At 42.3% G+C, this 16,999-nt stretch overlaps 1 protein-coding gene across 2 annotated transcripts in view; it reads right to left on the reverse strand.

Moving 5' to 3' along the window:
- Positions 1-16,999, reverse strand: part of MMS22L (MMS22 like, DNA repair protein) — a 159,169-nt gene that overhangs the window by 44,321 nt on the left and 97,849 nt on the right. Inside the window, exon 16 of one of the 2 annotated variants that reach the window (XM_030555976.1) lies at positions 14,315-14,362. The exons of the other annotated variant lie outside the window; for it this stretch is intronic. Coding sequence (XP_030411836.1) covers positions 14,315-14,362 — 48 coding nt within the window. The remainder of the gene's footprint in view (positions 1-14,314; positions 14,363-16,999) is intronic. 2 annotated transcript variants of the gene reach the window in all.

A 16,999-nucleotide genomic window follows, 5' to 3' on the forward strand; every position in this document is an offset into this window, starting at 1 on the left:
ACCTGTTCTGTCCTTCCGATATATTTTGTATCCCGGAATGATTGTGTCCCATTGATTGCTCTCAGTCCACCAGGTTTCTGTGATGCCTATTATATCAATATCCTCCTTTATCACAAGGTACTCTAATTCACCCATCTTATTATTTAGACTTCTCACATTTGTGTACAAGCACTTTAAAAACTTGTCCCTGTTTATTTGTCTGCCCTTTTCTGATGTGCCAGATTCTTTTTTATGTGACTGTTTATCATCTGATCTGGCCCTTACATTATCCTCTTCCATCCTCTGCTCCTGACTATAACCTGGAGATTCTCTATTATCAGACTCTCCCCTAAGAGAAGTCTGTGTCCGATCCACATGCTCCTCTGCAACAGTCGCCTTTCCCCCATCTCCTAGTTTAAAAACTGCTCTACAACCTTTTTAATGTTTAGTGCCAGCAGTCTGGTTCCACTTTGGTTTAGGTGGAGCCCATATCTCCTGTACAGGCTCCCCCTATCCCAGAAGTTTCCCCAGTTCCTAATGAACGTAAACCCCTCCTCTCTACACCATCGTCTCATCAATGTATTGAGACTCTGAAGCTCTGCCTGCCTACCTGGCCCTGCGCGTGAAACTGGGAGCATTTCTGAGAATACCACCATAGAGGTCCTGGATTTCAGTCTCTTCCCTAGCAGCCTAAATATGGCTTCCAGGACATCTCTCCTACCCTTCCCTATGTCATTAGTACCTACATGTACCATGACCACCAGCTCCTCCCCAGCACTACACATAAGTCTGTCTAGATGCCTCAAGAGATCCGCAATCTTCGCAACAGGCAGGCAAGTCACCATACAGTTCTCCCGGTCATCACAAACCCAGCTATCTACGTTTCTAATGATCGAATCTCCCATTACTAACACCTGCCTTTTCCTAGTAACTGGAGTTCCCTCCCCCGGAGAGGTAACCTCAGTGTGAGAGGCAACCCCAGCACCATCTGGAAGGAGGGTCCCAACTATGGGAAGGTTTCCCTCTGCTCCCATTGACTGCTCTGCTTCCCAGGGCCTTTCATCCTCCTCAACAGTGCAGGGGCTGTTTGACCAGAGGTGGGACAATTCTACAGTGTCCCAGAAAGCCTCATTAACATACCTCTCTGCCTCTCTTAGCTCCTCCAGTTCCGCCACTCTGGCCTCCAAAGTCTGTACATGGTCTCTGAGGGCCAGGAGCTCCTTGCACTAACTGCACACATACACCACCCGCCCACAGGGCAGGTAATCATACATGCTACACTCAGTGCAATAAACTGGATAGCCCCCACTCTGATGCTGGGCTTCTGCCTGCATTGTCTCCTAGTTAATGGAAGGGTGGTTTACAGGAAGAGGTTTTGAAATGTGGTTTGGATTATAGGTTTTACGGGGGACTACAGGGGAACAGATAGGACCGACAAGGAACCCCCGCTGCCTTCCCACTCCCCTTCCAAACTCCCTGGCGAAACTCCCTGTTAGCAGCCCCTGTTCGCAAAACTCCCTGGTTGCTTGTGCGTGGCTTTATAAAGCCCTGGCCTGAGTGAATGCCCCGCCCACTGATTAAGGCTCAGCCAATTACCAGAGGCTTCGAGTTTTCAAACCTTCCTTTGAAGCTCACGGCCTCCAACTGCCAGCCACAGCACACGGTCCTTCAAACAACCCAACAAACAAACAAACTGACAAACACAAGCTCAGCACACAGCAAGTAACCCCCAAACACAAACACACACACACTACAGACAGTCACTTACCCCACAGATGCTGTATTTGCTCCTCCTTCACCTGGAGAACTCCCTTGCGAAACTCCCTGTTAGCAGCTGATAGGCCTTGTGTCCTATGAGGCACAGTAGCCTAAATAATGAAGCACTCCCCCCTCTCCTGCTCCAAATCTTCCCCTCAGTGCCCCCAGTACAGTATATTCACTACACTCTCTCTTATTCAGTCATTTTGAAGGCAAATTCAATGTATTTTACATTGGTCCAAATCTTTGGTTTTCAGTACCAGTATTGACAAATAACTGCCTCACAGAAGTTGTTGGAGTAAAGCTGAGATTTTGAGGAGGGGAGGGGAGGAGTCTTTTGACACCTGGACTCAGAAAACTGGGGGAGCTGGTTCTGAATTTTTGGCTCCTGGGTGAATTGAGGATTTTTGATTTGGGGGAAAGAGGCTTTACATTGCCTCTTTTGGGCATGGGCAGAGGAGACTACAAATCTGGAAATGTGGGGGGAGGGCAGCTATTAGGTTTTCTCCTATGCACCCTGCCAGAAAATCTGCCACTACATCAACAACGATAGGAAAGAGTATTACTCTGATGTTTCCGCTAAATGACCAGGAGTGAAATATTTGTCAAAGTTGGCATTATTTAAAGTAGCATCTTTGAGCATCAGTGTTAACAATCCATTGATATGGATGAGGCAAGTGCCTTAAAAAAAAGAAGATGTAGATTATGGAGTACAATTACATAGCAAATTCAAAACAAAGGGCAATCATTCAGCAATTTATGCAGCCACAAAAAACTTGGTTGCATAATCATATTATATACACAACCCTTTGATAACAATGCACTTGAAGCTTGTACAGTATTGCATATATAACAAGAGCAAAATTCTAAGATCTTTGTTAGAAGGGATAGTCTATAAATTCCATTCAATGAGATAACGGATCTGATCACTGAACAGTATTCTAGAATTTAGTAAGATTATTCATCCACGTTTACCTTTTTCAAACATCACAAACATCAACACTCCTATGCCCTTTTTTCTTTAAGAATTATTGCTTCTTACAAAGTTTGGATCATGAACAAGTCTTCTACAGAAGTCACAAAAGTTCCTTATTTTTGGCAGAATGATTTAAGTCTTCAGTGGCTATGTTTTCATTCAGCATACAACAAAGACAAATATTTTCAAATGAAGACACCCTCCACTGGACTTTGAAATGACCTCTAAAATCATCTACGTCTTTTGTTATATTGCTCATGCTTGTCTTGGATTTTCGCTTTAAAAAAAAAAAAAAGAAAAGACAAGACAATCAACCCCTTCAAAGATTACTGCTGGTGGAATTCTGGGCCAAAAAAATTAAAAATTCTGAACACACAAAAAAATGGCGTGCACAATATTTTAAAATTCTGCAAAATGTATTTGTCAAAATAACACAATGTAATCACACCAGTTTCAATTATTTTTTATTTCAAAAGACCTGTCAGCAAGCATGTCTGTAACAATTCAGATGACAAAAAAAGGTCTGGGAATGTTTTTTGACAAATAGATTCCTTACTAGGCATATTAATACAGAACTCTGAGTAATAATTCTTGTAAACTACAATACAGAACTGTATTTCCCACACTCCTGCAGAAGCATGCAAAGGCTTGGGGGAGTCAAGGGTAACGGAGGAGCTCAGGGAGAGGGAAGTAATTGCTGGGAAGGAGCCTGGCTGTGAACTTGGAGGGTTGTTGGGTATGGGTGGAAAAAGTATGGAACAGGTTTTTTTTTTGGGGGGGGGGGAGTGGGGAGGGATTGTTAGAGAGCTTCCCCCATGCAGACCCTGGCTGACCCCTAGCCTCTTCCATTCAATTAGGCACATCAGCCCGCCCCCATGTGTCTCTGTGCCCTCACCCTGCCACTCCCCTGTCCTTATGTTCCTGTACCACCTCCCACCGTTCCCATGTGTCTCTGTGCTGAGGGATGCTGGAACAATTTTCATAGTGGGGGTGCTGAGAGCCATTGAATCAAACTGTAAACCCTATATATAATGGAAACCACTTCAAGCAAGGGGGTGTGGCAGCACCCCCAGCATGCCTAGTTCCCAGCATCAATGTCTGTGCCCTCACCCAGCCACCCTATCCCTATGTAGCTCTGCAGCACCTCCCTCCCCCATGGCCCTGTGCCTCCACTCCCTTTCAGCCTCTGCACCAGTTTGTCCTCCCCCATTAGCCCTTATGAGCCCGTCTGACCTTCCCTAGCATCCTATGATGTCTTTCTCTCCCTAACTCCTGTCTCCTGACCTGGCCACAAGTGCTGTGAAGAAGGCAGGCTTTCTCTTCCCTAGCTGGCTGTGAGCTGCAGCTTTCTTCTATTGCCACAGCGCCTTGGGTGGACAAAAGGTGGAACTGCAGAAGTTATTTTCTGCTGGGGGCTGCTGCTGTTCGTGCACCACAGTACTCTCTGGTAGGCAAAAGGCAGAACTGCAGCAACATTTTGGCAGAAGCTTTTTTCTGTGCAAAAAAATTAGAAGTCTGAGAGGCTCATTAATTATGCACATGCGCAGTAACACAGAATTCCCCCAGGAGTAAGAGACAGAAATTCAAGTCTTCATAACTGCTCTGCAAGCTGTATACCTTTCAATAGGAAAAGGGTCTTAAAAAAAAAGTATAAAAAACAAATAAATGGTATACAGGAAGCAATTAGATCCCACCTGTAAGTCCTACCTAGGCACCTATACCACTGGTTACACATACAATACTTAGACATTTAGGTACACCTATTCCTTAAGCACAAAAATTCCTAGCATATGCAGAGCACACCCCTTTGAAATTCACTTGAGCATGGACGCCTAATATAGGCATCTAGCTAATTGCCTATCAGATCAGTTAGATAAGACAAGTATAGAAAACTCCACTATGGATTCCAGACTCAACCCTCCTTTTGAGCTGGATGTCTGACACTTGTGTTGAGTGGCAAAGAGGTCTATTGTGGGATTGTTCCAGCCCATGAAGATGTCTGCAAGTATCTTACTCATTGTTAGAGAAAGTGCCTGATGAGATTGTCCACTAGTGTGTTCTGCAGTCCAGGTAAGTGTATTGCCACTAGGTACATTTGATGGATGATGTGCCAGTTCCAGAGCTTGACTGCTTCCTGGAAGAGTGATGAGGATCTGATTTCACCTTGTTTGTTGATGTAAAACACGGTGGTCATGTTGTCGGTCATTATGTGCCCCGACTGTCCTGAAATCCAATGGAGAAAGGATCTGCAGGTCTTCCAAATTTCAGGCATTGATGTGAATTCTCCTCTCTCATGTGGGCCACAGGCCTGTGTTATTTGTTCATCCATATGCGCGCCCTATCTTTGTAAAAATGCATCCGTGACTATCACCCTGGAAGGTAGAGATGCTCTGAATGGGACCCCTCCTTCCATCATCTCAGGGAGGATAAGACCAAGGGTGGGATGATAAGAGGCATGTCCAAGTGACGTTTGGAAGGTGTGTAGACCAACTTCAACCAACGTACAAGAATGAGAGGTGAAGTCTGGCATGCCACTCTATGAACATGCAAGAGGCCTTATGACCTAGAAGGGGCAACATTACCTCACATCAGTGTTTGGGTTTTTTCTAGCTGAATAATTAGGGAGATGAATCTGTCCTGAGGGAGATAAGCCTCGGATCTGGAGGAATCCAGGATCTAACCTCATGAAAAGGTCAAGCATAACATGCACAGCTTCTGAGATCTGATCAGATTTTCCCCACACCAGACAACTGTCCAGGTAAGGGTATATGCGGACACTGTGTCCTCTCAAGTGAGCTGCCACTACTGATAGCACTTTGGTGAATATCTCTGGTGCTGTAGAAAGTCCAAAAGACAACACCCAGTATTGGGAATGGTTCTGTTCCACCGTACATCTCAGATACTTCCCGTGTGGTGAAATGATGGAAAAGAAGAAGTACGCATCTTGAAGGTCGAGAGATGCGAACCAGTTGCCCAACTTCAGTCACAGTTATCAGTCCTAAAGTGATCTAGAATTTTAATTTGCAAATGAAAGTACAGATGTTCTGCAAGGCTAGGGTGGGCCGTCAACCTCTTTTTTTCCTTCATAAATAGAAAACAGTTGCTGTAGAAACCCTCTCTAAGGTGGAAGGACCTCTTCTAACGCTTCTTTCTCAGAACAAGAGACTCTCGACACAGATCCTCATGAAAAGAGACAGGGAAAGAGGATAAGGAGTAAGCATCCATGGACCATTAGTTGTTGGTGATAAGAGACCAAGTGTGCCTGAAGTGAGCAAAACGATTTCCAAAGATGATATCTATTTCTAGACTCAATGGAGCCAGGACACAACCCTGGCTGTCACATCAAAATGCATGCTTCTGGGACTAGGAAGACTGGGAAGTTTGTGGCAGAGTAGTGGGCAGTCTTCTCCTGTGGAAACACTGTCATTTCTTGGGTGGTTCCAAAGACCCTTTGTGCAAAAGAGAGGCTGGATTGGTTTCTGTGAGCGATACTGCTGTTTCATTTACTTCCCTTTAGAAGCTGGCTTGTGGGCTCTGAGGGAATGCAAGGTGGCTCACGAGTCCTTTTTCAGAGTGTGCAGAGACTCATCAGCGTCAGAGGTGAACAATAGGCTCCTTCAAAGGGTAAGTCCTCCACTGTGTCTAGACTTCCCTGGGGAAACCTGATCCCTGAAGCCACAATGCCCCATGCCTGACTACAGCCATTGCCATTGTTCTGGCAGCCATATCTACTGCATTCAGCACTGACTGGAGATTTGTTCTGGTCTTCACTGACTAGCAACATGAAGTTCTAATGAGTGTCATTGGGAAGTCTGCCTGCAAAAGCAAACAGTCTCTCACAAATCCAGGCTAATATTGCCTGATAATTGGCTATGCAGATCTGTAAGCTCTGCCTGAATAAATCTAGTCTCTTTCGCTCTCTCTCTTTTGGTATGGATTGGAGTTGTTTTGCCTTTTTGTTCACCGCAGTGATCACAACGGTAGAAGAATTCTGCACCCTTAGGAGACACCTGATATTTTATATTTGCCAAACAAAGAAATACTTGGTGCCAAGGCAGCTGTCTGCCACAGGGTACCAGCAGGATCCATATAGTTAATTGGGTGGGTTGGAGTATGTCTATCAGAAAGAAAACATAAAATCGTCACTGATAAAGTTTACAGATGACATAAAAAGGGGGGGAGTGGCAAATAATGAAGAAGATAGGTCCCTGTTTCAGAGTGATCTGGATCACTTGGTAAACTGGGTGCAAGCAAATGAGTGTTTTAACGTGGTTATATGTAAACATATATATCTAGGAACAACAATTGCAGGCCATAATTATGGATGGGGGGACTCTATCTTGGAAGCAGTGACAGATGGGAGGTTGTGGTGGATAATCAGCTGAACGTGAGTTCCCAGTGCAACGCTGTGGCCAAAAGGGCTAATGCAACCTGGGATGCACAAGCAAGAGAATCTCGAGTAGGAATAGGAAGGTTATTTTTCCTTTGTATTTGGCTCTGGTGCAACTTTTGCTGGAATACTGTGGTCCAGTTCTGGTGCCCACAATTAAAAAAGAGTGTTGATAAATTGGAGAAGGATCAGAGAAGAGCCACAAGAATGATGAAGGGGGTAGAAAAGCTGTCACAGTGATAGATTCAAGGATCTCAATCTATTTAGCTTAACAAAGAGAAAGGTATAACACAAATCAATGGCTAGAAGATGAAGCCAGAGAAATTCACACTAGAAAGATGGCAAAGTTATTGACAGTGAGTAATTAACCACTGGAAAAATTTATCTAGGCTCAGGCTGGATTTTTCATCACTAACCATTTTAAAATCAAGATTGGATGTTCTTTTGAAAAAAAAGACAGGCTCTAGGAATTATTTTAGGGGAAATTCTGTGGCCTGTGTTATAGAGGAGCTCAGAGTAGATCGGGGTCGTCAACCTCTGGCACGTGGCTCGCCAGGGTAAGCACCCTGGTGGGCCAGGCCAGTTTGTTTACCTGCCTCGTCTGCAGGTTCAGCGATCGCGGCTCCCACTGGCCGTGGTTCAGTTCTCCAGGTCAACGGGAGCTGCAGGAAGTGGCGCAGGCCGAGGGATGTGCTGGTCATGGCTTCCTGCCGCCCCATTGGCCTTGAGCGGCCAACTGTGGCCAGTGGGAGCTGTGATCAGCCAAACCTGCCGATGCAGCATGTAAACTGGCTTGGTCCGCCACCGTGCTTACCCTGGCGAGCCGTATGCCAGAGGTTGCCAACCCCTGGAGTAGATGATCACAATGGCCCTTTCTGGCTTTGGAATCTACATGTTTGTGTGTCTGATCTTGCAGCTCCTCAATATGGATTTGAAGGGCATCAACCATCCTTATTAATAGCTCCTGGATGCTCTGATAATCATCCATTTGAGTGGCTGGAGTGGCACTATGGCCTCACTGGGAAATGAAGAGGAAATGATTCTCCGGGCCAGAAATGTAGCCTCTAGTGCAGGGATCAGCAACCTTTGGCACATGGCTTGCCAGAGTAAGGACCCTGGCGGGTCGGCCCAGTTTGTTTATCCCAGGTCAATGGGGACCGCGGGAAGCATCAGCCAGCACATCCCTCATACAAAGTTTCTTAATATGTGAGAAATGGGTTTTCCATGTCTCATAATCAAAAAACCACACAGAATTTTGCCAAACCTTTAGAGAAATAAAAAGTTGGATTTCAAGATAGTAGCATGAAAAACTGCAGCCCCAAAATATTTTTCCCCCTTCAAAAAAATAGAAATGCTTGAAAAGAGGGGTTTATAATGAATGTGTCAGTATCACCTGAGCGAACCAATCACAGCTCCCACTGGCCACGGTTCGTCATCCCAGGCCAATGGGGACCGCGGAAAGCATCAGCCAGCACATCCCTCAGCCCATGCCACTTCCCACAGCCCCCATTGGCCTGGAGCAGTTAACCGCGGCTAGTGGGAGCTGCAATCAGCTGAACCTGCAGGCATGGCAGGTAAACAAACTGGCCTGGCCTCCCGGGGGCTTCCCCGTGGCAAGCCACGTGCCAAAGGTTGCTGATCTCTGCTCTAGTGCATGCTCTCTCATTACTGCTGTAGTCTCTGGGTACACAGTTCTGTAGAGGAAGCAGCCTTCTGGTGGTGGTGGTGTCCCTGGGTCCAAAGTTGCTCTGAGTCAACCAGGGACCCTAGGAAGACCACATGAGCATTGGTGGGTAACAGCCTGGTCAGAGGATAGAGAATCATGAGCCAGATTATGTGGGACTCAATATCGTTCTCATGAAGAGTATGTGGATCCTATATAAAATGTCAAGGGCTGCAATAACAGTCGTAGTGACGATGTATGTTGCTGCAGTAAAATCTTTTCATCCTCCAATTCTGAAGATGAATCCAAAGAGAATGCACAGGTTGGACCCACGGTCAGTGTCGTGAGTTAGGGGAGGATGGTGCCTCACTACTAGACATTGTTGGTGCCAACTGCAGTGCTGAAGTCAACAGCAAAGAGAATTGAGGCTCTGGGTGAATCTGCAGGTCCACTGGTGTCAAATATCTAAATGATACCATGTAGGGTGTCACAGGTGGTTGCACAGGATCCAGGTGGCACAGCAATCTCCACCACCGTGATTTAGCACTGCCCCGGCTAGCTTGGTTCCAGTGCCGGAATGGTTGGTACCAGGGCCCTTGAAGTAGTTGGCACTGGGTTTTTTCCCAATGTTCCAGTTTTCAGTACCAGGTGTTTTGATGCTGTATAGCTGGAACTAATATGAGACTGATGTTCAGCGGGAACTGTTCTGGACTATGATGTGTCAGCTGTTGTTTAGTGCCACAGAAGGGTCTTCTTATAGAAAACCCTAGTGGATCACCTGTCCTGGAACTTCTAGCTTCTTGAGGTCTATCTGAGGACACCACTGTCATCGTAGTCATGATTCAAGTTGGGGTTCTCAAAAAACCCTCACTTGCACTCTGCGGCTCAGAAGGAGGGGTCTAGTAGCCTAGCTTGGAATTGGTTTCATCGACTTGGTCATCAGGAAGACCTGAAGGTCTAGCTCAGGAGCAGAAGGACATGCAGAGTGCACATTTACTGAGAACATGCAATTATCCCAGACAATAGAGGCATTTCAAATGTGCACCTGATGCTGAGATAGCTTCCTTGTAAGAGGGGCAGCATTTAAACCCAGGTGAACAGGATGGCACCATATCAACCGTTAAATTCTAACAACTGAAGGTCGTTAGCTAACAAAGTACTAAAACTACTAATTATTTTACGAGACTAAAGGTAAAAATCTGTTAAATAAGCTATAAAGTAGGTTGACAGTCTCTCAGACTGTTGGGCTCAATCCCAAAGTTGTAAGGCAGAGAAAGGAACTGAATGGCAACAGGTGCATCTCACTCTCATACCCCCTTGCAAAGGTGCATGAAGACTGAAGAGCATATGTGCACTCTACAGATACTGTTGGCCAAAAGACTCCAATCTCTAGTGCACGAGGCGCATGTGCACCATCAGCAAATGTGCATATGGACAATTGCTCAATGGAACAATTTTTACAGAGTAAATTCACTATATCTAGTGAAATTTCTCCAAACACATCAAAAGTGCTTCTCACTATCAAAGCAATGAGCACAGTATAAATATTTGTATTTGTGTGTGTTTACCTATATACTGTTTAGTTTGTATGCTGTTTGGGGCATGGTATAGCTCTTGTCTTATCTGACTGTACAGCACCTACAACAATGGGACTCTGATCCTGATTGCAGCCTCCAGCTACTACCATAATACAAATAAGAATTAATCTCTCAGAAAGTCAGAAGTTCAAAAATTAAGCTGGTTTTGAGTTCTCCAAATACAAAGTTTCTTAATATGTGAGAAATGGGTTTTCCATGTCTCATAATCAAAAAACCACACAGAATTTTGCCAAACCTTTAGAGAAATAAAAAGTTGGATTTCAAGATAGTAGCATGAAAAACTGCAGCCCCAAAATATTTTTCCCCCTTCAAAAAAATAGAAATGCTTGAAAAGAGGGGTTTATAATGAATGTGTCAGTATCACCTGAGCTATAATGATAGCATTTCTACCACAGTGCTGTAATGCAGACATAATATTTAATCATTATTTTTTGAGTTCTGCTTGTACAGACATTAATGCTCCTCCATCAGCTTAGTATTTATTACAACATCTTTCGGTGTTCTTCCAACAGTTTTGTCTGCTTCAATAATCAAAAATAAACTGCATGCTGAAACGTTTACTAGAAAAAGGAGGGAAGTGGAAAATGTGGGAGGGGAAAACACTCAGAACAGCAAGCCAGTTTTTGTTAAATGCTTCCATAACTCACCCATTTCTGCACAGGCATTCTATAACAGAAAGGGCTGTACCCCATAATTACAGACGACACTGTGTTACAGCACGTATTCATCAGAGGCTTCTGCAATACCTAGGCACAACACTGTGATGGCAGGACAGATTGAGATGTTTTAAATTTGGGATTTTATGTCTTTAAATGGGCATGATGAAGACAACTGATTTGGTTCAATTTAAAGGTGTGCATGTTGTACAAGCCAAACGAGTTGCCTGCTCCACTAGCTTTATTACTGTTGGTTGTCAGTGTACTAAAACTTGGAAAAGTCCTCCAAGAATGGAGCTGGCAGGCAAGCAAATGGTGCAAAGCTCAGGAGCACAGACCTGAATCACTGCAGCACTCTGGGTTGGAAAACAAGTTGCCAAGATGAAAAGCTGGGATTTTAGCCATGTTGCAAACCCTTGATTTAGGGATTTTTTTGAGAGAGAGCGAGACAGCGCAGTGTCAGATTTTATGCCTGTCAATTGTGACAACCTCTTTGTAAGTCACAGCCTGTGGAATGCTTTTTTAAAAAAGTACTCTTAAGCCAACCTCAGTTTTCCACATGCAAACCTGGAGACAATGTTAGAGGCTATGCTGGGAATTTTGCATTCAATTTTTCTTAATTGTAAAAATATTTGTACTACTGAAATAAAAAGCTAACAGAACACTTCAGGTTTCCCAACAGATGAGTTAATCTCTCAGTGGAAGCACCTTAGGTACTCTCCCTGAACACAGCATGGATCCAAATGGTACTACTATAATTTTTTTAATAGATTGTATAAATGTTCTGATCTCAATAGAAGAGTACAGTATACTCCTGTTTTTAGTGGCCGTTGACACAACAGACCCAACAGATAATAAACCTCTAATATGACATTTTATACAAGCAGAGTAATTAAGTGTATTAAAAATCCTTTATCTCCTCCTATCAAGGAAGAAGGCCTATGGGTATCCAAATTTCTCATTTAAATTCAGCCCAGGGTCACCTATCTAAGTTAAATAATATCAATACAGAAATGCTTTATACTCAAAGACATGTTCACTGCTTAAACATATTCAACAAATTATGCAAATTAAACAGAGCTGGTAGAAGGTACCAATATCCTAAACCATTTTAACTATTTGTGAGATTTGACTATACCCATTTTTTCCAGAACAAGTTCCAAGGCTGTAACCAAGGTTCAACTTAAAGGAACTTTGTATTGGTAAATACAATGCAGCTATAGTAATATTTTCTCACTAAGTTACCTTACTGGATTATGTGCATTGGTATATATGATACAGGTTCTCAGCAATTAAAAGGAAAAATCAATCTAAACATCAATAACTTGTATCAGTACATAATTACAATATCCACAGTTGCAAAAGGAGATCTTTTGTTATTTTTCTTCCTTTTAATAAACAGAAGCAATTTAAATGTTAAGAAATCTCAATTTTTTTACTTGCATATTGCTTGCACAAGTAATCCCAATAGTTACATTACTATTATTACTACATTGCATTGATATCTCCCATTTTAACATAAAATCAAAAAGCCCTCGAACAGTGATACCCTTTTAAAGAAAAGTTTTCCAAGTTCAATGACATTTTTAAAATATTCAGTTGGATCAACTGTTTTTCCCCATTTATAAAATGCAGCTGCCTATGTAGTAAGAAATAGAAAACACTCCCTATTCAAATTGTAGCTGATTAGTCGCAACAAATGATTGTACAACGTATGTGGTGATATACAGTTTGGCCTGTATTCCACTGGATAAGTATGACTACGGAAAAGTGGCTTCCCTTTGCCTGAAAAACACTATGAAAGCTGAGACGCTGGCAGACTTGTTTTCATCTCTAAAACCTTCATTAGGAAGAAATCTAGCACTTCTTTCAAAAGCATGAAGCCTTCAGAAAGACAAGCCAAGAGTCTGAGGTCAGAGGATAGATGCCCTTCTCATGGAGGTATCCAGACCACTCTGCATGCCATAATAAAGTCCTCAGAGAAGTCAGCTTGCAGTCTAATTTAGGATATTCACAGCAATAAGGCAGATTTTACCTAAATATGTTAGGATCGATCTTTTGCAGGTGCTGGTAGTGGTTTTGATTGTTATGTCAGCCTGACTACCTGAGAGCCACTGGAGAGCTGCAATGGAAAGTTTGGGGAACACACTGAATTGGGAAAGGTCAAATAACAAAGGGCAATGACTGATGTTTGTGGAGCTAACTACTCTGTCCACATCCCTGTTTAAAGGATCATTAGTTGGCTTGCCTTGGGCAAGCACCATCAAGTCCATACCGGGGTGCGCCATCCAGGTGTTCAGGATGGCAGAGTTCAGTTTGTTAAACCTCCACACAACTTCTGGATATAACTAAGGCGACAACCAGGGTGCTACATCCTGTTTTGCCCATTCTGGATATGGAGGGGTGATTAGACAAATCTTTCTCCACGAGTCCTACACTTTGTCTATTGCATGGATCCTATGGTCCTTGAACATGAGACACACTAAGTAGTTCCATGCCTCGGGAGATAGCCATCTGGGGTTCTCTGAGGAGAAAGTAATAGGTTCTAGAAAAGGTGAGTGCTTGATGGGCGGGGTATCATTCAGAACTAAACACACCTATCTTTCAGGTGTATCCTGCTGGCAGCCACATGTTCAGTCCCACGTATTTTCACATGTATGTCCCCCATATTTTCCATGGCAGCTCTCCAATGGCTCTCAGGTAGTCAGGTTGACAATAACAATCACAACTCACCACCAGTACAGTAAGGCACTACAGTGATGTGATTTCTAAGGCGCATTAATGTGCGTGCACTAACTGGTCCCTGTAGATTCTGCTGGTGTGCACTAAATGTTCCCTAGTGCGCTTTAACATAGTGCAGTTTGAAAAAGTACTACATTAAAGTGCACTAGGGAACATTCAGTGCACACCAGCAGGGGCTATAGGGACTAATTAATGTGCAACACACTGGTGCCCTTTAGAAATCACACCCCCATACTGTGCATTAATCTTCCTGTGACAACACTGTGTGTGTTCACTAATAGTTTAAAAACTAACACAGAACACCCAACAAATTTATTTTGCTCAAAAGGTGAAATGAAGATATTCACAAGATTAGAAAGCCCACCCCTCAGACACATACACCTGTAAAACATGGGGGTATAGAGAAGGAAAACATTCAGAGCTAGAGAATATTGTTAGCTCTTTGTTCCTTAATCTAAGCTCTTTCACAATTTACAGACCTGGGATAGCTATTTATATTGTTCAATAACAGAAAGTGTCTCTCTTCAGTATAACCTGATTTGTAAGACTTACCTTGCCTCCTGCCAAAACCTTCTCCCAAGACTCACTTTGCCACAATGCCTAAAAGAAAATCAGCCAATCTGTGTTCCATCCTGCAAAGTACTGAGCAATTTTTCCAAATCCAGACAAAACATTTAGGGCTTCATCCTGCACCATTCAAGTCAATAGGAGTTTTACCATTGACGTGAATGGGAGTGGAATCAATCACTATAGTATGCGCGTAAATGATCTGTTAGATCAAGCCAGACCTCCCAACACCCTTCAGGATCATAAATCTTTCAAACAGCAACAGGAAAGAGGAAGATTATAAAAGTGGAAAATATAATTTTCAGGCAGAACTATACAGTACCTGAAAATACTTACTTTTTTAAATTCATATTTTTTAAAAATATTGACTCAATTTTAAATTGATGAAATCTAGAGCTGACCATTTTTTTAATTCATAAAAAAAAATTCAATATTCCTAAATTGTTTCCATTTCACAGGGTTTGAAACAGGCTCATTTTTAATTTTTTCTATTTTTTTCCACAACGTTTTACAAATCAAAATATATCAACACAATCAGTGAATAAAACATTACATAATAATTTCAGTATTTTTAATTTTGATTAAAATTCTAATTAAAAATGCCAGGACAATGCTCCAAAAAAAGTCCATTTTTCATTAAATACTTCTGGGATTTTTTGATGTAAAACTGTTGCTTAAAAATTTTAAGACGCTCTAATGCAGGGGTTCTCAAACTGGGGGTCGGGGCCCTCAGAGGGTCGGGGAGATTATTACCTGGGGAGGTCGTGAGCTATCACTCTCCACCCCAAACCCTGCTATGCTGCCAGCATTTATAATAGTGTTAAATATATAAAAAAAGTGTTTTTAATTTATAAGGGGAGTTTGCACTCAGAGGCTTGCAATGTGAAAGGGGTCACTAGAAATTTTTTTTTTGAGAACCACTGCTCTAATGGACTCTCACTAACAACCTCTGAAGATATCTTTAGCCCAATTTTATTTCCCAAATATTTTAATCCCCACAATTTTAATCTGCAGCATGGTGTGGGAAGGCTTAAAGGAAAAGACACTAAAAATAGCTCAAACGTATCTATACTCAATTTTGTATACAGAATAGTAACTCAGTTTAATATCTGGTAAGGAAGGATGAAATCCATTATGTAAGCCAGAACAGCAGATCATCATCTGCATACAAGGCAATCTGTGACAGTCTTCCCTGACTGCTATTTCTATTCATTACGAGATTGGAACACACACCAAAGCAAACAATGAAAGAGGAGAGAAAAAAATCCTATGAGATATTCCTAAATAGGGAGATAAAATAGATGGATGTCAGAAGATACAAAACTTGAATACACGATAACCAGGTATCTTATTTCCAAATTTTCAGCAAGCAAGATATTGCAACTTTCCTGATAAATCTGTTTTATTCTTTATGGAGTGAGACAGCTACTGTATTAAAGGATTTTGCTCATGTAATAAGTCTTCTTTTTAGTGAGTAAGATTACATTAGGCACAAAATACCCCTACTCAGATTGTTCCCAACATCTGAATTGTTCCCCATATAGACAGTAGAGCTAATTTTCTGTCATTCAGGAAAAACTCTAGGCTTGCTAAACTTTTACCATCATCAACCTCTGAAACACAGTAAAAATCACTGTTAGAACCAATAGTTTATTAGATCAAAGCCACCATCAACAGTGTCGACTCTGCCTGGTTGTGTTAACAAGAAAGTGTTTTACGAGTTCCACCACTGGGCATCAATTTAACTTCTAGCACCAGCAATGCTGTAAAACCATGAACGTAATTTATTTGGTGACCTGCATGTGTGGGAAGCAATATCTAGGCGCAACTTCTCACAGTCTGACAAAATGCTTTGATTTGCACCATTCAGATGATTGAACAAAGAGAGTTTAAGCAATCACCAACAATAGCTTTTATCTCCAAACGCACTAAAAATTTATTACTATATGAGTGCAACTTATTGCTTTAGAACCAGTTTTGATAAAATAGAAGAGATTGGATAAATATTACATTTTCAACTTGTACACATCTTGTCCATTAGGTTTAAATATTGGAAAAGCTTCATGTTTAAGATAAATATCATTTTTAGTTGATTACACCACACATGAGAGTCACAATGTCTCCATGGTAACCTTTTTGCTTACACATAGTTTACAATACATGTTCATTCCCAGTTAAGTGAAGTATACAGAAAATAGTCATTTAAGGCTCCTCAACTCTTTATTTTCTTTTCTTTTCCTCAGTGCTTAATGTACTTAGAAACATTTATTATGCCTCCCTTATATATTTGATAAGTGTATCCCCTAATCCATCCCACTGTGTTGTGACAGGACTGATTTAATTATTCCTAAACCGCCTCTAATATACTGGTATCTAGTCTAGCCCTGCAGATCTCTGGCGATAGCGATTCAATATCTTACCTTGGCAGCTTGTTCTAATGTTTAGATGTTCTTACTGCTACGCAGAATTTCCTAGTGTTTAGCTTATCATTTCTGCTCTACTTAAATTTTTCCTCATCAGTAATATGGCATACACTTCCAGAGAGGTTCTCCTCACACAGGAAATACCTTTTTAAAAATCTGTAACACACAATATGCATGTGTCTTCAAATGGGGGCGGGCGGGAGAGGAGAGGAGGATTTTCTTTAAGATGATGAATTTGCAGCATATG

The sequence above is a fragment of the Gopherus evgoodei genome, chromosome 3 (assembly GCF_007399415.2).
Source record: "Gopherus evgoodei ecotype Sinaloan lineage chromosome 3, rGopEvg1_v1.p, whole genome shotgun sequence".
Classification (NCBI taxonomy): Eukaryota; Metazoa; Chordata; order Testudines; family Testudinidae; genus Gopherus; species Gopherus evgoodei.